At 47.0% G+C, this 22,948-nt stretch overlaps 1 protein-coding gene across 1 annotated transcript; it reads right to left on the bottom strand.

Moving 5' to 3' along the window:
• Positions 1–259: 259 nt before the first annotated feature.
• On the bottom strand, positions 260–18,897 carry LOC107109776 (carboxymethylenebutenolidase homolog). Its single transcript, XM_015410479.1, has 6 exons — positions 18,815–18,897; positions 13,319–13,533; positions 10,958–11,065; positions 5,499–5,641; positions 2,911–3,002; positions 260–678 (listed from the first exon to the last, which is right to left on the bottom strand). The coding sequence occupies exons 2-6, from the start codon at positions 13,531–13,533 to the stop codon at positions 496–498; spliced, it is 741 nt and encodes a 246-aa protein (XP_015265965.1). The 5' UTR covers positions 18,815–18,897; the 3' UTR covers positions 260–495.
• Between the last annotated feature and the right edge of the window lie 4,051 nt (positions 18,898–22,948).

Raw genomic sequence — 22,948 nt, 5'->3', positions numbered from 1 at the left:
ATCTCTAATCAAATCCCAGTTCCTTCCCAGCAGGGATTTCATTTGCAGGTCTTTCAGAATAATCATGAGGAACAGTACAGACTTCATATCTTTTGAGTTGTTGAAATAGCAAAATATTCTGAGGAACTTTATTTGCAGTCAGAGATGTATTTGCTCTAAAAGCACAGTCATAATCACATCATAGAAGTATATCAGTTTTACATCAGTTTTACTGTCAATACTTCCCAACAAAGAATTCTAGGAGTTGTAGTTGGGTGAAGGTGCTGTTAACGCTCCGTGATGTACCTCTAACACCGCCCCCGCCCCCCATAGCTAAACTCAAAATGGGATTGTCTGAGCCGGGGGGAAAACTTATACCACTTTAATAGTGGTGTAGCTATGTTTGGTGTTAAACTGCTTTAGTGGTGAATAAAAAGTGCACATAATGTTTGAGTAAAATTGGATCAAGTCCTTTCTGTTGTGCTAGCATTCTCCTATAAATTCCACAGATTCTGTCTATAAAACGTATCTATTTAGCCAGTTCATCATGTCACTCCTTGCTTCTTCAATGTAGGGTTTGTCTTCAGGGTTCGTATCTTCCTTCTTGCGATGTACAAAGCCATGTGTTTGACCCGGATAGATTTTTACTTCAAAATCAACTTTGCACTGCTCTTTCAGTTTCTGTTCTAGTGTAGAGACCTATAACAGAACAATATTAGTACTGAACTAATGTTATTAGTTCTGAAAGACTAACAAATTATGTTCACAAGCAAGTTTTTTAAAGATAAAATGAATATGGAAAAGCAAACAAAACAAAATCCTGTACACCTTCCTAAACCATGGTTTGTCTAACTTAGCAACATCGTTTGCAAATGGTTCCCTATCCAGTACACACATCCACACCAGCATCCTTAACAGGCATGAAAGATTCTAATTAAGTAGTAGGTTTGCGTAAAGATAATGTGAAAATAATTAGTCCAATCCAAGGCTGGCCCGTAGCCACGGCAGGAGATGTCAGGGTCATGCCCCCTTAATTAACAGCAACACCCCACCAAATACTATCTCCAAAGTTAATTTTTTTGAAGTCTAAATCTAGCTCCGTCCCTGCTTCGCTGCGGCACCCCGTCAAGCCTGCCACCAAGTGTAGCTCCACAGTTCTCCTCACACCCTCTCTGAGAAGGGAGCGCCAGTGTTGCCCCCAGGGGGAGGGCTCCCCAGCATCGGCCTGGAGCCCTGGGTATGCCGCAGCCAGCCCCCCCCACCTCGACTAGAACCCCCGGAAGGTCTGATGGACAAAAGCCTCCCGCAAGGCAGCTGGCAAGGTACAGACAGCGGTGAGTCCTGTGCCAGAGAGGAAGGACTTCCGTGCCCCTTTTGGCTGGGCTGGCCGGGACTGATGTGGTGGGCCGGCTCTGAAGCACCCGGGGGAGGGGCTTGGGAGGGGCCCTCGGACCAGAGAGTCACTCTCCTGCTTGAAAGACAGGTGGCCTGGGGCCTTTTATTCATTTCTGTATTTTTAATTTCATGATGTCACACTCCACAACTTTCCCCAGTGTCATGCCAGAAGTACTTACTGGCAGGATTAGTTTCAATGAGTAATTGTAAGTTTAGTCAGCGTCAGTGCACCTAAGATCTAGGGAAATGGGCACACCTGGTTTAGGTAGCAATTTCTAATTGATCTGGGACAGGGATTGGAGAATTCAGCAATAAGACATAGTCCCAGAGACAGAGAATAAGAATTCATCAGGCGCGTTGAGATTCTGGATGGAGGAATGCTGATGAACTGTCAGAGTACACACGTTTTGCTGCAGGAGGCCGTGACGAACCAGAGAGCCGCAGCCAGGACTTGGTCAACTGTCAGCCGTGAGTTATCGTCCGGGGGCAGGTTATTTAGAAGACCAAGTGAGTCTACAATCAAGTAAGCTTTGGGGAGGAAAACCTCAAACCAGGGAACCAAGCCTAACGAGCTAGGAGTTCCCGGGAAGGAACGAACAGCAAAGCCTTGTTAGGACTAGCTAGCTAGCATAGCAAGATAAGATTGTCTACTGTCTGTTTTATGTTAAACTCCCCTCGTTTGTTTTAACCCTTATAAATAAACCTTATTTGTTTTATAACCGGGAGTTCAAAGGATTATTGGACAGTAAGGCCGGTTTGGACTCCCTCCATGTCTCTGTAAGAAAATAAAACCGAATAAGCCTTAGGAAACGCAGGGGCTCGGGACATTGAGCACACTACCCAAACGACCTTGAGTCCCTGGCATACGCTGAGACCCAGACTCAGAGGGTCTACATAGCTCAAAGCTAAGTTCAAGCGTATGATACCCAGTGCTCCCCTACTAAAGATTTCCTGGCTACGGGCCTGATCCAAGGAGAGAGAGGTGGGACACGCACCCAGGACACTGCCACTTCGCTGGCTAAAGTTCCACGACTGAGGAAAAGAATTCATTACAAAAATTTCCCAGACACTTGGCTATAGATTAATATGCACACCTCTGGACAGAGGATTCAAGAGACTTCAGAATTTAAAAGAAGGATGAATCTTGGTGAATTTCCTACCACACAATCCATTTCCCAGAGTGAATATGAGATCATTATCCAAAACTATGGTCACCCATTAACTGAAGGTGTAACTAAAGTGAGATGCTGGGAGATCTCTGTCCAGTGGCTCATAATTAAAAATAGCAGCCGTGTGGGGCTCTGGTTCAGATTTGGGGGTGGGGGAAGAGTTTTCCCAATAAAAACTGCCTCCCGCACTCTTTCCTTGGAAGGAAAAAAGGCCAGTCCCAATCTTCACCAGGACTCCAAAGAGCAGCTACTTCTGTTTTTTTTTAAATGCTAGGAGGAACTAATCACAGGTTTCCTAACACTTACTGAGGGCCCTTAAACAAGATTCAATAACTTTGCTTTTAAAAAATCAACAACACTAGCTTACCTGTTCAAGAGGAATGATGTCATCTTTCTCTCCAAAAATGAAAAATGTGGGATTCAGTAAATTGCACCTGTCCCCTGCTAATCTGATAACACCTAGAAAACATTGAGAAAAACACAAACCCACAATCAGTTGGGAGGGCTCCCCATAGAAATGAAGTGCACAGCTTATTTAACAGATTTGCAATCTCCTGCTTTTCTCTCAGAGCACTGGGACTGAAGGCATGTAACAATGCAATAAAAAAAAATCTGAAATGTTGTAGTGAACAAGTCAGCACAATTAAACCACTCTGTGCCCTTCCCTCCCAAAAAATGAAAAATGAAACAACAGTAGATAAGCGTCAAAGAACATCAGTGACTGCTTTAAAAAGTCATTCGTACATCCTTGTCTGAGCCCCTAGAAAATGGGGGCTTTCCTCCTCATGCTCCAAGGGAGGCACCTGTGAAGCACAAGGCCTCTGTCTTCTACAGCAGAGCGCCCCACAGCGCAGACGGGAGCACCTGCTTTGACAGTCTGAGCTGCTGCACAGGTTACCTTGAGGAGAGCAAAACACTTCAGCTGGAAGTAAAGAAACTGAAACCCATTTTGCATCAAACCTTTTATTCTGCCAAACCTCAAATTGTGGGATGTCAAGCAAAAATGACCCAAATCCTTGCTTCAAGTCAATCCCACAGATGGAAATTGAGTCAGCTGGGCTGGGGAAGGAGCTGGGACAGAACTGCTGGCGAGGTGAGTGTCGGATTTTGCTTTCCTGGACTTCTGGGGAGCCGCATTAACTGAGGGTTTCTGTGTGAGAGCAGAGTGTGTGCGGAGCCTGCTGGAGAGGGGCTTCTGTTTGCTTCCGTGTGTTTTAGGGCTGCCAAGTGGGGGTGGGGGGCGGGTAAACCCCCGCTTTGGAGGCCAGATTTCCGCCACCGTGGAATCGGGCCCCGGGGGGAACCTCGCCCCCCGAAGCGCAGCATGGGTGCGTCACAGGAAGTGACGCAACTACGTAGAGCACGTTGGGGGCGTGGCCCCAATCGTTGGAGGGAAAACTCTATGGTTTTCCCTCCAACGATTGGGGCCACACCCCCAATGTGCTCTACGTCGTGCGTCACTTCCTGTGACGTTCTGGTGGTTACCTCGGCAGCTCCCGGACCGAAGGAACGCTCCCCCGCCGGTGAGTGAGAACGACTTGGCAACCCTAAGCAGATGGGTTAGAACAGATAAAAGGAAGTCATTCTTCACCCAGAGCAAGCCCGTAGCTAACGTGGGGCCCACGGGGCCCGCCCGCCCCCCCACTGTTTTTGTGGGGCCCTCCCCCGATCCTCAGCTCCCCCTCCCTCACTCCCTGATCGATCTGAGCCGGCATCTCCCCGTTTGAGCTCATCTGCGATGACTTGAGTCTCTTTAGGAGCCCGCAGCAACCGGTGGTTGACGGAGTCACACACACATTGGTCGGATTGCAGCAGTTAGCTCCTCCTGTTGGATTTTCTGCTCCAGGCTCGTTGGCTCAGGGAAGGAGTGAGGGAGGAGTGATGCCAATAAAGGTCTAGGAAGCTTGATTCCCGCTCTCCTCTTTTTTTAAAAACACGGCAGCTTTTCTAGACCTTTTAATGCCTATTAACATTGGGGTTCTGGCTCGCCTCAGAGGAAGGCTCTAGTGGGGACTGTGTGGGTGCACGTCAAGCAGGGCCCCCCTTGCCCTGGAGCCTTTCATGTAATTAGCTGGTGGGGCCCCCAAGGCCCCCTTCCACAAAAATCCCCAGCTACGGGGCTGGCCCAGAGTGATTCACACGTGGAATTCACTGCCACAGGAAGTGGTGGCGGCTACAAGCATGAACAGCTTCAAGAGGAAACGAGATAAACGTCTGGAGCAGAGGTCCATCGGTGGCTATTAGCCACAAGGTATAGACAGGAACTCTCTGTCTGGGGCAGGTGATGCTCTGTCTTCTTGGTGCTTGTGGGGGGGGGCAACAGTGGGAAGGGCTCCTAGTGTCCTGGCCCCACTGCTGGACCTCCTGAGGGCACCTGGTGTTTCTGGCCACTGTGTGACCCAGAGTGCTGGACTGGAGGGGCCGCTGGCCTGATCCAACAGTGGCTTCTCTTATGTTCTTATGTAAATGATCTGTGCTAACCATGACTTCATTTATAGCAAAGAATGAAACCAGAGAGCAGGGGTTGTTTCAGATAATTTCCTGCCCATTAATTGCTTCCGAGTGCTGCGCTCTGCAAAAAGAAGTAAGCAGCAAGACAGGTTCTCTGAGCAACGGGCCCTGCTCCGGGCTGGCACAGAGGACAGCCGCCTAAGGCTGCCAGCCTCCCGGCGGGGCCTGGAGCAGTCCCAGAACCACCGCTGGTCTCCAGAGTGCAGAGATCCGTTCCCCTGGAGACAGCGGCAGCTTTGGGGGATGGGCTCCATGGATTACCACAGAGTCTAGGAGAAAACGCAAGAAAGTTCACACCCACACTGAGCTTCCATCTTTTCCCAAACTCCACCACCCGGACTGCACCCCCAAACCCTCAGGGATTTCCTGGAGATGGTGACCCTAAAAGCAGCTGTCTAGAAAGTGGCTTCTTTTTCCCCGTCTCTGCCATTATTTCACACATACCATACACGGAGATGCCTGCCTTAAAATCAGGATATGATGCCATCAGGTGTTGTACTGCAGCTCCACCCCAACAAAATCCGATGACACCCATCTTCCCGATCTGACACTGTTCTTTAAGATACTTCAAGACAACATCCATTTCCCTAAAACACAAAAAAATGTAAGTGAACAGCTGAGTAAGCAACAACAAATCACTCGTTCAGGTTGTTTGTGTGGGAGAAGAAAGAGATGTGCAGATCCTTCCCACCCATCCTCTCGTGTATTTCTCTTTCCTCTGCAATTACGTTTTGTGCTTTTAAGTACGTAGTCATTACCAGGACTCTATCAAGCTTATATGGCCAAACAAGCAACAAAAGGACCCTAAATGACTATTCTTGGTTGGGGAATTGTCGTTTTACATTTATAATATCATGACATGCTTCTTTAGTAGTATTATGATTCCTCATGTGTAAAGCACAAGAGTGGCATGTTCTTTAAAAGGGTTCTTTCTCAGAACGCGCACCCGTCTACTCTGCACTATTTGTGTAGTGGTTAAGTGCTTGGACTCTAATCTGGGAGAACCGGGTTGGACTCCCCACTCCTCCACTTGCACCTGCTGGATGACCTTGGGCAAGCCATAGTTCTGCCAGATCTGTTCTGGGGAGGGGAAGGGGAAGGAGTTTGTAAGCTGCTCTGAGACTCCCTTAGGTAGTGAAGGGCAGGGTCTCTTCTCTCTTCTTCTATATTTTATGTATTTTGACTATTATAGCTTGTAAAAGTGAGGGACCTGATTTTCCTCTCCCCCACTATTTCTTCTTTCCCTTCCCTGAAAGCCCCATAGCCTCTCTCTTGCTTCCTTCCTTCCTTCCCACCCACCCACAAACTTATCTTTTATCTTCCCTCTCTTCAGTTATATTCTTTCATTTATACCCAGCCTTTCTCCACAGTAGGTACCAGGCAAGTTACCCAGTGATTGCTTCCACACATAGCCACAATTTCTTCTTCCAGGGCAGACTGGCCACTATAGCCAGCAGGACATCTCCTGGTGGGCTGAGGGCCTCTTCCCTCCACCTGGCCCCACCTGCCCCTGCCCCTGCTTCAAAAGCCAAAACAGCCCTGGAAAGGCTCCTGCCACTGCCCCCTATATTGAAGGCCGTACAACCAGGTTCTGACGTCACCGCATGTAGTCATAACATTCCCTGAACTCTGCAGTTGCCAGCTACTTTCACAATTGTTTTAAATTGCATTTTCTCGTGTAGGCAACAAGATATTCTCTTGATTCTTTCACTGCAGTATTCCAGACACTTCACACTAGCTTACAGTGTTACTGAGTTCAGTTTCCCTTGCATATTTGAGTGTATGTTTCATATAATTTACAAGCATATAATATTGGAGAGTGGTGGGTGTCTGTTGTATGATGGTAATGTCAATTCTCACTCTATTTCAGATTTTTTTGGGGTAGATCAGTGGGTTTTGCTTCAGTTTGCCACAACAAATCCAGAAGGGAACTGGGGGGTTCTGCACATCCCCTTCTTCTGCTCAGTATTAAAGCCAGCCTTATAGACTAGAATTTTCAAAGGACACTTAAAAGCACAATGAATGTGGCTCATCACACGGCTGTCATCCCCACTTTGCATGTGAGCATAAATTGTCAAATAATAGTAATACTAAGAGTTTAATAACTTCTGGTTTTCAGTATTACTTTTTATTTAACATTGACACAGCATGAGATAGTAATATGCACAAACTCATACTTTGGTAAGACGTCTTCACATACAGTAAACTTCAATCATAATCTCCAGTTACCAAAAAAGAACAGCTACACAGGATATTGGTGTACCATCACAAACGTTCAAGGGAACCATAGAGGAAAATATAGACTCCTTCTCATCCCCATTTCAGCAGCAGCTTCTTCCCCCCCCCCCAGCCTCCACCTCGTATAACATTCAATCCTCCGATGGGACTTCTTTTGAGTAAAATAGAGGAAAATATAGACTCCTTCTCATCCCCATTTCTCATCCCCATTTCAGCAGCAGCTTCTTCCCCCCCCCCAGCCTCCACCTCGTACAACATTCAATCCTCCTATGGGACTTCTTTTGAGTAAAATAGAGGAAAATATAGACTCCTTCTCATCCCCATTTCAGCAGCCTCCACCTCCCCAGCGTCTCTCTATTGCAAAGATGGGGGGAAGGGGGGGGGAAGAAGCTTCGGGGAATCGACCCACCTCTTTCTTCCATGAAAATACATTCAGGAACACAACAGCGAAAAGGCATATTTAATCCAGAAATGAAGGACAGAAACTGTTGTTAGCAGAGTATTACAGAGGAAGAGTCAACAGCCAACACGAGTCTCCTCTAACTTAAATCTCTCTCCGACACTCCACCAACTGAATTCAAAATGCCCGCTTAGCCCCACATCACCACTAGGGGACTGTTATGACTAATCTCGTCGCCATTGTGGTGACGTCAGAGCCTGGTTGTATGGCCTTCAATACAGGGGGTGGTGCCCCTGCCCCCTTTCACTGCCTTTTGCTGCCAGAAACCAAGGCTTGAAGTATGACAGTACTGTATGGTTGCCTAGCAATGGCCACTGAGAGTATTTGCATCTTAAAACTACATGTGCAGCTTCTATTATTTTGGCAGGAGGAGGACTAATATGCTTTTTTAGATTTCAGATCTTTCTGCAAAAAGTCTTTCAGGCTCCGGATTTAAATATCCATAGGTCTGGCCATGTTGAGAATTAGGTATATTGATATCTGATATACTCTGTTATGGTTTGTATATGTAGCTCTACACTGTGCTATTTTGTATTATGGTGGGTTTTAATACACTTTATAAATGTTACCTGTTGCATTTGTTTAGGGTCCCTTTGTCATTGCATTAGTCATGTAGCTTTCCTTGTGGACTTGCTCTGTTTTTTTTACTCTATGAAGCTGTCATTTTTCACCTGAAGACAGAGGAATTTTGTACAATGTATGACATCCAGAAAATAAATAATAAGAAAAACCATAGGAGAACTGAATCTTTGATTTTATGGAGTTCTATTGAACTGTTAAACTGGCTGACTTAGTAAATATCAAGAAGATGATGATGATGATGAAGAGGAGGAGGAGGAGATTGGATTTATGCCCCGCCCTTCACTACCCAAAGGAGTCTCAGAGCGGCTTACAAACTCCTTTCCCTTCCCCTCCCTACCACAGACAGACACCCTGTGAGGCAGGTGGGGCTGAGGGAGCTCTTGACAGAAACTGCTCTTTTTCAAGGACAGCTCTTATCAGAACTATGGCTTGCCCAAGGTCATCCAGCCAGGTGCAAGTGGAGGAGGAGTGGGGAATCCAACCCAGTTCTCCTAGATTAGAGTCAGCACTCTTAACCACTACACCAAACTGGCATTGTCATGGCCAAGCCCTGGAAATAATGACTGAGGAGTGGTCAGGGTGTGCTTCCCCTACTGCTGCAGCTTGTCCTCAAAGGGACACAGAGACCCCCCCCCAACATGGTACCCATGGAAACTATGGTGCCCACCAACAGGTCTCCTGGAGCCCCTCTGCTTCTTCCCCAAAGCAGACAGCCCATTCTGTCTCCCCTCCTCCTCATTGGAGCAGGAGAACTTTCCGAAGAATTCAGGAGAAGCCATCTTTGTGTCCACAGAAGACTGCCCATTCAGAAGCAGCTGCCTCTCTGCCATGGGATGCTGCTTGCAACCTCCAGCCGTTTGTAATTGGACCCCGTACACCATGGTGGCTATTTTGTGACTCCTTGTGTGAGCTCCGTGGCACCGATCCTGTCAGGAGGCTCCCTCCCTGTTCTTAACATTCTGAAGAGTCCGCGGTCTCAGTGGACACTTTATGGAATCAGCATTTCAAGGATATTCAAGCGATGCATTTTTTCTATTTTGTAGTCAGGGCTATCTCTAAGCTTTTGTTTAGTACTGTCCTGTTGGCTGGTATATTTTGGTATGTATTCCTCTAGGAAACCCCTCATACCCAGTTCTTACTAAATCCAGAGATGAACGAAAAACAATAGTGTCAGTGAAGAGAATAAGAATACATTCTTACAAATCTGATCTCTGCAGAAGAAAGACTTGTTAAACTGTGATTTTTCCTAATTAACAGAAATAAAATAACTATAATTAGCAAAACAACCACCACCATTCTGCCTTATTTATTTATTTATATTTATATATTCGACTTACTATACCGCCCTAACCCCGAAGGGTCTCTGGGCGGTTTACATAGAGGGTTCTAGGAACGCTTTTCCTTACTAGGGCCACATGTACAGGGGAGGGGGCTGCCTACCGGCACCCAGGTGGTGGAGCTGTTGTTCTTTTTCCGGCTCAGCTCTTTTCTTCCCAGGCGGTCTTCAGTCGGCACGCTTTATCCTGGCGTCAGGAGAGGGTCCTGATGGCTTCCTTCAGTGGACCATTCCCGGAGCACGGTTCATGTCTGCTTCAGGCTTCGGCTTGTGTCCCTCAGGCTCCGCCGCGCCCGCAATCCACGTCACCGCGCACCGCCGGTCTGCCGCCGCCGTCATCCACTGACCACCAGGAGTCGCTCTGTCGACCTCGCCGCCACCGTTGCTGTCACTGCATTGCACTTCGCCTCCTCCGCCATTGCTCTGCGGCCGCCGTTGTTCTTGCTGCCACCGATGTCTCCACCACACGCCTCGCTGGAGGAGGGTGCCCCCTACCCATCTAAGGGTAGGTACCCATTTGTCTACTTGCTTTTAAGTACTTTGCTTTCGATCCGCTGGGTGGGCGGGAGCTGGGACAAGGGCCGGGAGCTCACCCTGGCCACGGTGATTCTCAAACAGCCATAGAGGTTGTTCCTAGTTGTTAAGGCAAGCGTTTTACTGCTTGCGCCACCACTCCCTTATCAAATTTCATTGATGGGAGTCCCAAAATTTAATATGATCAGTTCAACCCAATAAATGTGAAACACTACACTGCTGGGACACATACCTGAAGTACAAAGAAGACATTACAAACAGACTATGAACATTTTTCAGTGAAAAGCAGCTGGGGTGGGGTGGGGTGGGGGGCTGCCATCCGTAGATCAACTGTGTGCAATGCCTGGTTGGAGAGCAGGCAGGCAGCACAGAACGTCATTTGTTGAGCAATGCCACCTTCCCTGGGAGGATGTGGTAGATTCCCTGGCTCACAGATGAATGGATACTCTGAAATAAGTTCTGCTAGTCTTTAAGGAGCCACTATACTCCTCTAGACCATTATATAAGGAAAGCCTTGCTGGATCAGACCAGCAGTTTTATTTTGTTGCTATAGACATAGCTATTCACGTAGAACTATTAGTTTAACCCCACTTATCTTGCACTGGCTTGTGGCTTCTATGTAAGACTTTGGTTTGCAGTGCACAAGTTATGACTGTTAGACTGCCCATGTATCTAATGTGAAAGATGCACTCAGCTTTCTTGGTTTCTCATGGGTAGGTGTTCAAAGGAACTGCATTTGCCGTGAACTCTTACTTGTTGATTTTTTTGGCATCTCTTGTTTTTAGCCATTCACTAAATGTTGTCCAATCACTAGATGGTTTCCAAGGCTCTTGTCCTTTATAAAAGTCTGGGAGAATTGCTCTGTATGAAAGATAAAATAAATATGATTTCACATCATGTCAAGTTGCATAAACTCATAAGGTTTTCAGGGCAAGAGACCTTCAGAGGCGGTCTGCCGTGGCCTGCCTCTGCGCAGGGAGGGACCCTGGGCTCCCTGGGCAGCCTCCCATCCAGATTGGTAGCCAGGGCCAGCCCTGCTGGGCTTCCGAGCTCCAAGGAGGGTGGGCCAGCCTGGGCCCTCCAGGTCAAGGCAATTTCACTAAATAAATACTGAGAATTAATTGAAACATTTTTATTTAACCTCAGATGTTTCCTCAGTTAATGCACAGTAACATTGGCTTGGATCCAATGCTACGTTTCTGCAGACTGAAAGATTTCCACTGCTGAAGCACAACATTGCTGTTTTCCACCCGGGGACGGGGTTGTATGGTTGCTGCTATGGCTGTTGATATAGCTGAACATTAATACTTGGAGAAGGCATTTAAAGGGGTTGTGAACCCTTTAAATGCCTTTGGAGTGAATATTCACAATGCAGAAGGTGTTTAAAGGGACTGCAATCCCTTTAAATGCCTTTTCTCCCTCCATTGTAAACAATGAAAAATGGGGGCACCTTCTTTGGGGGCCCATAGAATTGGACCCCCTGGTCCAATCTTTTTGAAACTTAGGGGTTTTTTTTAGGAGAGGCACCAGCAGCTATGCTAAAAATCTGGTGCCTCTGCTTCAAAAAGCAGACACCCAGACACCCAGAGTCCCCATAGTGTATAATGGTCCCCATAATGTATAATGGAGTCAGAAAAAAACCCAGGATTTCCGAAATCAGTAGTGGGATTTGGGAATATCTGAAAATACCAATATTTTTTGGGTTCAGTATACCCAACCCCCCCCCAAACCCAACCTTTTTGCACACCCCTACTGAATATCATATTATTATTATGTATCATGATGTTGTGAGGAGGCAGGAAAACCCAGCTTCCCAACAGCGTGGAACCTAACCTAGGGGGTACAACCCATGTGGGAAAAGCATTCACTGCCTCCCTCCTCCCACATGCTGCTCTTGGAGAACGGGGGACCCACCAACAATTGGGGGGCATTTGGCCAGTACAGCATCAGTGCACAAACTTGCCTGAGATGTAACTGTGTGTGGAAAATAAAGGAGAATATTTTAATCAGGAGGTGGATTGCTTCATTTGTTAATTCTCAGTATGATTGCGTATTTATAACATCATCAAAAACTATGCACTGTACAGGTCGTATTTGATCAAGCCAGAGCAGGTAGAGAAAGAGGCACTTTTCTCCCTTTCTCACAATACAAGAACTCGTGGGCACTCCATGAAACTGCAGAGCGGTCAGGTTACAATGGATAAAAGGAAGTACTTCTTCACCCAAAGAGTGATTAACACTTGGAATTCACTGCCACAGGAGGTGGTGGCGGCTACAAGCATGGACGGCTTCAAAAGGGAATTAGATAGGCATATGGAGGTCCATCGGTGACTATTAGCCACAAGGTATAGATAGGGGCTCTGGGGCAAGTGATGCTCTGTCTTCTTGGTGCTTGGGGGGGGGGTCAACAGTGGGAGGGCTTCTAATGTCCTGGCCCCACTGGTGGACCTCCTGATGGCACCTGGTATTTCTGGCCACTGTGTGACACAGAGTGTTGGACTGGATGGGCCTTTGGCCTGATCCAACATTGGTGTCTCTTATGATCTTATAAGAGGGAATCAGATAAGCATATGGAGCAGAGGTCCATCCATGGCTATTAGCCACAAGGTATAGATAGGGACTCAGTCTGGGGCAGTGATGCTCTGTCTTCTTGGTGCTTGGGAGGGGGGCAACAGTGGGAGGGGGCTTCTAGTGTCCTGGCCCCACTGGTGGACCTCCAGATGGCACCGGGTATTTTTGGCCACTGTGTGACCGAGTGTTGGACTGGATGGCCCATTGGTCTGATCCAACATTAGCTTCTCTTATGTTCTTATGTTCTTAACTAACACCCTTAGTTACTGTTCATTTCTTTCTTACTAGGCTTTTATTTTACAATGGCTAAAGATTAACCAACTGTAAATAACATGTAAAGTACTATTATGAATTATTCAGAATATATTGTTTTGCATATTTCATTCTTCAGTTAAGTGTGTGTCACTTGATGCTTAAGGGGAATGGATGTTCAAACATATAGATGTTTAAGGAAGTAACAGTTTGCATTTTGCATTCAGAATGTGCCACATAAAGCAGGCGGTGGGACATGGGAAGACTGATAAAATAAGGAAAATATCTTACAGGTATCCATTGGCTGCAAGCATATCAACAATATATCTGGTATTGGGCAACTGCCATCCATATATGTCATGAACCACAATCACGGCTTTCTCAGTAGGGGAGGAAGGTTTGCAAAGGTAGGCACTGATGTGCTCAACAGGAATTTCATGCCCAAGACTTTCATAGTCCAGAGTATCTCCAGCATTGCACGGGCAAGGGTTTGCTTCGTTTGCCATCTGTGTATTTGGAAATGAGAGGCACAGAGATGTTAAGAAAATGCAAAAGCTTATTAAAGATCACCCCAGTGGGAGAATATCGTACCTAGGGGCAGTTCCAACTTTTTGGAGTTGTGAAGCAAGACAGGGTACAAATGAAGGAAATAAACAAATTATCTCAAAAGAATCCTGAGAGGTAGGTGAGAAAAAGCTATAGTTACTTGATCAAGATTACACAGTGAGTCTAGATTAAGGATGAGTGATGAATATTTAAAACCTAGCCTCAGAGGCCCACGTCTAACATGTCTAATCAAGCGGTTCTCACTAATCACTTTTACATTCCAGTACAGCACAACTTGTAGGTCAAGGAGCACAAAGGCTGGTGATTACTGGACAGTAATTTTGTTACGACATGTAAAATAATGTGATTGCATAGTATTTCTTCACACTTAGAATGTAAAATTAGATTTCATGGTTCATGCTAGCTCATTAAAAAAATAAGCAATAGAAAATGCCCAATTTATTCGGACTAAAAATCATGGCTAGATTTTGCACTTTATTTTAAAAAATAATTCCCTCAGGATTTGATCATAGATCTGCAATTTAAAATTACCTCAGAATGTAATCTCGGGTTTTTCGTAATCCTGAAAAATATGTCAGAAAATCTCAGTTTGGTGTGAGAGCCAGTTTGGTGTAGTGGTTAAGTATGTGGACTCTAATTTATTTATTTGTATTTATTTATATATTCGACTTACTATACCACCCTAACCCCGAAGGGTCTCTGGGCGGTTTACATAGAGGGTTCTAGGAACGCTTTTCTCCTTAGTAGGGCCACATGTACAGGGTAGGGGGCTGCCTACCGGCACCCAGGTGGTGGAGCTGTTGTTCTTTTTTTCTGGCTCGGCTCTGTTCTTCCCAGGCGGTCTTCAGTCGGCTGGCGTCAGGGGAGGGTCCTGATGGCTTCCTTCAGCAGACCGTTCCCGGAGCACGGTTCATGTCTGCTTCAGGCTTCGGCTTGTGTCCCTCAGGCTCCGCCGCGCCCGCAATCCACATCACCACGCGCCGCCGTCATCCACTGACCACCAGGAGTCGCTCTGTCGACCTCGCCACCACCGTTGCTGTCGCTGCATCACACATCGCCTCCTCCGCCATTGCTGTGCTGCCGCCGTTGTTCTTGCTGCCACCGATGTCTCCACCACACGCCTCGCTGGAGGAGGGTGCCCCCTACCCATCTAAGGGTAGGTACCCATTTGTCTACTTGCTTTTAAGTACTTTGCTTTCGAGCTGCTGGGTGGGCGGGAGCTGGGACGAGGGCCGGGAGCTCACCCCGGCCACGGTGATTCTCAAACAGCCATAGAGGTTGTTCCTAGTTGTTAAGGCAAGCGTTTTACTGCTTGCGCCACCATTTCCTAATCTGGGAGAACCGGGTTTGATTCCCCACTCCTCCACTTGCAGCTGCTGGATGACTTTGGACAAGCCATAGTTCTGGCACAGCTGTTCTTGAAAAAGAGCAGTTTCTGTCAGAGCTCTCTCAGTCCCACCTACCTCACAGGGTATCTGTTGTGGGGAGGGGAAGGGAAAGGAAAGGAGTTTGTAAGCCACTCTGAGACACCTTTGGGTAGTGAAGGGCGGCATATAAATCCAATCTCCTCCTCCTCCTCCTCCTCCTCCTCCTCCTCTTCTTCTTCTTCAAAACTTAAAGCTTCAAGTAATACTGAGCCATCTCAGCCCTGCATCAGCTTTTCACTATCAAAGGTGTAGCCTGTGGTACCTGAACTCCTGGTCATTAGAAGAAGAAGAGATTGGATTTATACCCCGCCCTTCACTACAGTGATTCTCGCTAGGCACTGGAAGACTTTATACTTCCTTATAAGAAAGAATGGCTGTTAAAAGTTTATGATAATGGTAAAATTAACAGTGCAGCAACACTTTGGAAATACAAGGTATGAAGAAGAGAGCTGGCAACCTTTAATCAGATATTTAAATTTAGTAGTAGAGTAATGCATAAAACTGTGATCTGTTAGTTAGAAATGAATGTATATATTTTGAACAATTGTAAATGTATGTAATGATACTGCTGTGGATTACTACAATTTTCAAAAAAGGGGGGGAGAACAAATATGATTCATAAGCCTTCCATTGCCAAGAGAAACAGCATTTCCTTCAAGTATTAATTATCCATCCAGTACTTTATAATCCATCTTGCAAATATCATGTCCTATACGGACAGCCATATACTAGGTTTTGCTTCCAATCATATCCACAAAAGATAGAAAAAAGCTGGAGACATACATACATTTTTTTTTAAATCCCAGTTAATATATTAATAACATCAGCAACTTCCAGGAATAATAAAAAGGGGTCTATGCTTTTGTGTATCAGATTTAAGTGCTCATATTTGCACCAATCATTAAAGTACCAGGAAGAGGATTTGAGGTTTGATTATGGCTACATGGTATAGTGAATTAATTGATTAAAAAGGATGATATTAAAAAGTTGACTTTTAATTATAAGGTTTACCAAAAGAAAAAGGTGGTAGATGTCATCTTTGAAGAGGCATTCTGCATTCCCTTGTACACAGGAGGGAATGCCTCTTCTAAAAGTTGTGACACATTCCTGCATCCTCTAACATACAGGGTTGGAGCCAAAGTTGGCCGCCTTAGGCACTGAAGTTGTCTTCTACTCATCAAAGGGCTGTTTCTTCATGCAATGAACGAAGGAAGCTAAATCAGAGGGCATCCCACTGTCTGCACAAGAGCTTCTGCAATCTCTTTGCACAACCCCAAGAACTGCTATAGATCTTTCCTATTCCAGCACTGCATAAACTCTTCCACTACTACTCATGCAAGCATTTCCAGAGCTGCACTATTTACTTTCTTCTCAGTGCTCTGGATCAAAAAATCAAATTATTCCTTTTTACCCATACGCCGCATGGAGTTAAATAGATTTGCTATAAGGGGCATAAAATTGCAGTCTTCCAGTGCACACGCAATCTAACGAGCAATGCTGCAAGCCTGTGCAGTCTTACTCAAGAGTAAGCCCATTGGACAAAGAGTGTTATCCTAAATAGAGCGACACCCTTCTAAGTCTAACTCTATTAAGAAGAGGAGATGAATGGAGAGTCTCAGTTTACTTCGCACAATTAGAAAAGATACCTTTACACATTTATCCCCTATTTTGACGTATTTATTTATTGTTCTATCTGCCCATAATTAAATCAAAACACCTGTTGACCTTATAACCTTAGCTTGTTATTTAATTTTGTCTTTGCATATCTTAAAACATCTTCATCGTGTTACGTGTTAGTTTGCTGTTCAACCTCTGTCTAGGAGTTTGAACTCTTACCTTCTATTCCAATGTATTTGAAAAAGGGCTGGGCAAATTTTTAAAATCCGCTTTGGCTGAAGCTGAAGCTGTTACCACAGCACAAGGGTCTTCACTGCGTGACCAAAAATAAGTTGGGTGTGTGTGCCAGAAAAGACAGGATATGGCCATTTTAAAAGGCCTCTTGATAATCAGAGCTTCTGTCTGAACTTCACTCACTCACACTTTGTGGGTGGCTCAGTCAGCTTCCTGCAGCAGCCCTTTTGTGGTTGGCTGCACCCCCTGCGGCAGCCACTTTGTGGTATTCACCACCCTGTGTCAGAATTCCCAAGGGTCCCAGAGGCTAAAAAGCACTGGGAACCTCTGCACTATACTCAGGGCTGCCAACAGAGCTGGTGAAAAATGTCCATTTAATGTAGCCTTGTGTGTGTGTCTACGTGCGTGCATTAAGCGCCATCAAATTGCTTCCGATTTATGGTGGCCCTGTGAATGAATGGCCTCCAAAACATCCTATCATTGACAGCCTTGCTCAGGTCTTTGAGGTTCCCTTGACTGAGTCCATCCATCTCCGGTCGGGCCTTCCACTTTTCCTGCTGCCTTCCACTTTTCCTAGCCTTATTAGCTTTTCCAGTGACTTCTCATGATGTGACCAAAGTATGATCACCTCCGTTTAGTCATTTTAGCATCTGGGAGGAGTTCAGGCTTGATTCAATTTAGAACCCCCTGATTTGTGCTTTTGGCGGTCCAGGGTATCCATAAGACTCTCCCCCCACCACCACATTTCAAAGGAATCAACTTTCTTCCTGTCAGCTTTCTTAATTGTCCAGTATTCACACCCATACATAGTAGTGGGGAATACTATGGCATGAATTAATTTGACCTTGGTCCCGAGAGACACATCCCTGCACTCAAAGATCTTTTCTCGCTCCCTCCGGGCCTCCGGGCCACCCTTCGCAGTCTCCGCCTCCTTCTGATGGCTTCCGGTATGCAAATAGACAACAGAAGCTGTTCCTCGTGTGGTGGTGGTAAATGACATCCCATTAAGCCTGCATTAGAGGAATAGGACATTTCCCCCCCTCCAGGCAGTTAGCAACCCCAACTATGCTTCACCACATTCCTTGACACCTTGTAGCAACAAAACTTTGTGGCTGCGAGAGTTGGACCATAAGGAAGGCCGAGCGCCGAAGAATAGGTTATTTTGAACTATGGTGCTGGAGAAGACTCTTGAGAGTCCCTTGGACTGCAAGGAGATCAAATCAGTCAATCCTAAAAGAAATCAACCCTGACTGTTCCCTGGAAGGCCAGATAATGAAGCTGAAGCTCAAGTACTTTGGCCACCCAATGAGAAGGGAGCACTCACTGGAGAAGAAGACCCTGATGCTGGGAAAGTAGTATGTACTGATACTGTTTCCCTGCAACACGGTGCTGCCAGAGGAAGGGTGAGCTTGGGGAGATAAACAGTAGACCATCAGGATCCTGGCAGCCACCAATTAGGATGCAATGCTTGTGTAAATAGCCTATTGTTGGGAGTGGGTGCGCGATGGGTGTGCCGTTTTACGGGCTTATAACTTGCAGGGCTCTGGCCCTGCTAGAGTTGTCCTTAGTTTGAGCTGATTCACTAATAAACTATGAGTTGATCACTACACGCGTCTCGAACCCAGTATATTCCAGAAAGAAGAAGGGGACGGCAAAGGATGAGATAGTTAGACAGTGTTATCGATGCAACGAACATGAAGTTGAGCAAACTCCAGAGGACGGCGGAAGACAGGAGGGCCTGGCGTGATGTGGTCCATGGGGTCGCAAAGAGTCAGACTCGACTGTGCGACTGGACAACAACAACCCCCCCCCCCACAACTTAGATAGAGTTTGGTGTCAGCCAACTGTTATTATTAAAACGTCTTTAACTGATGGGCACCACTCTGCGTCCTACCCCCCTCCTTGCAGTTGGGCAGATGGTGCTGGTTGGTTTTCTACATACCTGGAAAGAAGAGTCTTAGGGATGCTCCCGTCCTCTGGGAGGCCTGAAAGGGTGCTCTGCGAGTCCAGTGCCAAGAGGTGCCAAAGGAGCAAGACCCGGTTGGCTTCCCTGCTGGACCTTGCGACTCCTGCTTTGTCTCTCCCGCGAAACAGAACAGGAGCAAAAAGGAGCGTGCTTGTTACACAACAGCACCAGAACCTGACCCAGAGTAACCTGGCTGTGAGGCAGGAACAGCCTCCAGCTCCTCCCCCTCCTCCCTGGTTCTCCTCCAGTCCTGTTTCTTTGTTCGGGGTGCCTCCCAGTGCCCTTGATCGATGCAGTCACTGACCTCTCCCCACATTGCATCGATTGGGAGTCTGCCAAGCTGCAGAAACAGCACAACAGCTGACTCTGTGCCTCTGAGGTAAGCTTGCCTTGCCTGCATTGTGGAGTGGCCAAGGGCTTGCTTATATAATGTACCATTAAAAAGGAAATCTTCTCTATCATGTGTCCACTTATAGTTGCTTGAAGCCGAACTTCCTTATACATCACCCCCATATTAAAACATAAAAATTGGCATCTGGCGGCCTCCAGATGGTTGGAGAGATTTCCTCAAGTACTGGTGGTGGGATGCTGTTTGTGCACATTTCACCCCCTACTTGTTTCTTTAAACATCTTTAGCCCACTTCCTTATCAAATCTGAACCAAAATCAAGTGGCCAAGCTGTAGTGCCTCCGCAGCAGAAATACGATCTATCACTATTCATTTTATTGTTCTTTCCGTTCTGACCAAAGGTAAAATTTTGTTTTGCACCTCAGCTGTGGTATTTCAACTCTGGCGATAATAAGGAGGTCGGTCGGTCGGTCGGTCGAGCCGGCTGAGATACCCAAGGGGCATTTGCCCCCTCTGGTGGCACAGCGAGGGATTTCCCGGAAACAGGGGAGGCTGAGGCTGCTGCTGCGCCGCAAGAGGGGACGAAGGGCGGCGTTTTTGCACCTCGGACTGCAGAAACCTCCCTGGAAATGCGCGAAAGAGGGGGGCGGGGGGGTTTTGGGGATATGAATGCAGGGGCGGGGACGGGGGGAGGCCTGCTAGTGTGGGAAACGTCTGACTGGAACGGGAGTGGAGGCTTCAGCAGATGTCAGTGGCAAAGTCAGAGCTTCGTCTGCGCTGCTTTCACCGCCCAGCGGATCTTCCCTTTGGTTGCTGGCTCACCTGCACCTTTGCCTCATAAGGGTGCAGGGATTTTGCACAGGTTTTAAATGAACACTGAGTGCTTGGGTTTTTCACTGTAACATTACAAACCCAATGGAGGAGGAGAGTTTTTATACCCCCACTTTTCACTACCGTGCTTACAATCGCCTTCCCCTCCTCTCCCCACAACAGACACCTTGTTGTGAGGTGGGTGGAGCTGAGAGAGCTCTGAGAGAACTGTGACTGACCCAAGGTCACCCAGCTGGCTTCATGTGGAGGAGGAGGGGGGAGACCCCGACACAAGATGTCATTTCAGTTGTTATGAGTTATGAACTTTGAAGTCTATAGCCAGTGCAGCAGAGTAAAGTCAGTGATAGTAATGCATCTCTTGCTTTTCATCAAGGCAAGTGAGGAGCCCCCCCCCTTTTCTGCATGGGCATTGGTAGGTCAGCTGGTGTGGCGAGTGAATAAAATGCCACTTACTTAGGAATTTTGCAGTACAATGATAAGTGCTGGTGGCAAGTTGGATTAATTGGCCCACATTTCCCATATTTACAGCCACAGTTTTTTGCTGCTGTTTCGACTTATAGCTACTGACTGTTTTTTAAATTTTAAAAATAAACAACCAAAAAAAAAAAAATATTTACAGCCACAGTCCCAGACATGTTGCCTCCAAATTCAGGTTTTTATTTATTTTACAAATTAAATCTATGATAGCTAAACAATTACTGGGTATGGAGCACAGATGGAATATTATTATTGTTATTTTTTTTCCTTTTGAAGCTATTCCAAGCTAGTCATGCACGCACACAGAGGTTTATACCCTGAATTAAACTTTGTTGGTCCAATGGACTCAAACTTTGTTGTACTGCAGGAGGAGTTGAGGGCACCCTTCTGTCAAGTCGAAGATTTGATGAGTGCTCCCCCCCTCCACCGGAAGTAAGTCCCGCCTCCCTGAGGGCCCTGCTCGAAGGGGAGGGCAAGATGGCTGCGGCTGGCAGCCCCGGGAAGCATGGCGACCACGTGTCGGCTTTCCCCCAAGGGTGTAGTGCCTGGCTGTGGGTTGGGGGATGGGAAGATGGAGTTCCTGGGTGTTTTGAATCTTTTTTGGGGTGCAAAGGGGGGCTTTTGTGATTGTGTTTTTGTGACTGGGGAATGCTTTGAAACCGGCTTGGGGGGGGGCTGGGACATGTGTGAAATAGAGTGCAGGCTTTTTGCTGTGAATGTGTGAGATCTGTACAATGCTTGTGCTAACGTTGGTTAGTGCAGACTGCCCCTCCGGGGGTCTTTTGGGTGGATCCTGGGAGCCCCCACCCCCGAGAGATGTCCCCCTCCTCACACAGAGCCAAAAGGAAAAAAAGTTCAACTCTTTACAGCCTTGCCCCAGAGCCAAACATTACTGCAGTTTTAGTGCAGACTCCCCTCCAGACAGAGCCAGGGGACCTCCACCCCACCCCACCCTCTGTAAGCCCCACAGAGCAAAAGCAGCTGGTTTGCGGCAAAGGAAAAAAAGTGTCCTTTTAAAAAGTCCTACTGTGCAGCATTGGCCCCCTGTGGGAGAGGTCCTGTTCTGCCAGGAGCTGATAAGGCGCCAGGCAGAGAGAGAGAGAGAGAGCCCCTTCCCCCCCCCACACACACACAGGAAAAAACTTGAAACAGAGAGCCGAGAACTTTAACAGAGGCTTTCTATGCTACAAACAGAGTCAAGGGGGGAGAAAGCAACTCCCCTCCCTTAGCAGAAAAGAATTCCAGTCTCTGGTTCCACAGACAGGGGATCCCCCCCCATGCCCCACAGAGGAAAAAATCTTTAGGAAATTTTATAGACAAGGCTTATATGTGAGTGTTTAAAAGTTAGTTCCAATAAAGCCACACACACAGGAAAAAAGCTGAAACAGAGCCCAAAACTTTAACAGAGTCCTCCCTCTTTCTGCAAACGTTTCCCCTGCCCCACAGAGGGAAAACTTGAAACGTGCACACACACACACACCGCAAGCAAGCACCCCCCAGTTCTAGCAATAGATGAAAAGCTATATCACAGAGAGAGAGAGAGAGAGAGATTCCCCCTTTAAAAACAAGAGTTTTAACATACCAGAGGCCCCCCTCCAAACCCAGCCCCCCTAAAAAGCACGCAATTGAGAGTTTTACAAGCAAAAACTGTCTGCCGGTAAGAGACTGTGCATGTTCCTAGCAGGCAGAGTGAGAGAGACAGCGGCTGCATACAGCCTTCCGGGAGGAGGAGGAGGGAGGGCCACACACTCATTCAGCCAATTGCAGACTGTCAGTTCAAAGGTGGCCAATGACAGCTCTTGCTTTTTCAACACTGAGAAATATCACAGACTGACAGGCTGTCAGACAGAGAGAGAGAGCCCCTTCCCCCCCTTTCCCTTGCAGGAAAACGTTCTTTGCCAGGAGTCTCCCAAAAGCAGCACACACACACATTTTTTAGGGACAGGGAAATCTTAAGGAAATAAGGGGTTGTCTTTAAAATGCCATGGAAGGGCCCAAATAAATTCAAAGACCTGTAAGTGCCCCAGGGTTGCCCGGGGTCTACTCTTCTTGCTGGATATGAGACAAACCGGCCGTGGGGAGACCAGCATGAGATGTGGCCATGGTTAAGAACATAAGAACACAAGAGATGCCAATGTTGGATCAGGCCAAAGGCCCATCCAGTCCAACACACTCTGTGTCACACAGTGGCCAGAAATACCAGTGCCATCAGGAGGTCCGCCAGTGGGGCCAGGACATTAGAAGCCCTCCCACTGTTGACCCCCCCCCCAAGCACCAAGAAGACAGAGCATCACTTGCCCCAGAGCCCCTATCTATACCTTGTGACTAATAGTCACTGATGGACCTCTGCTCCATATGCTTATCTAATTCCCTTTTGAAGCCGTCCATGCTTGTAGCACCCACCACTTCCTGTGGCAGTGAATTCCAAGTGTTAATCACTCTTTGGGTGAAGAA

Source organism: Gekko japonicus, unplaced genomic scaffold, assembly GCF_001447785.1.
Source record: "Gekko japonicus isolate JY-2015 unplaced genomic scaffold, Gekko_japonicus_V1.1 scaffold2277, whole genome shotgun sequence".
NCBI classification, from domain to species: domain Eukaryota; kingdom Metazoa; phylum Chordata; class Lepidosauria; order Squamata; family Gekkonidae; genus Gekko; species Gekko japonicus.
The sequence above is the reverse complement of the archived record's forward strand: the minus strand, read 5'-3'. Positions and strand labels throughout refer to the sequence as shown.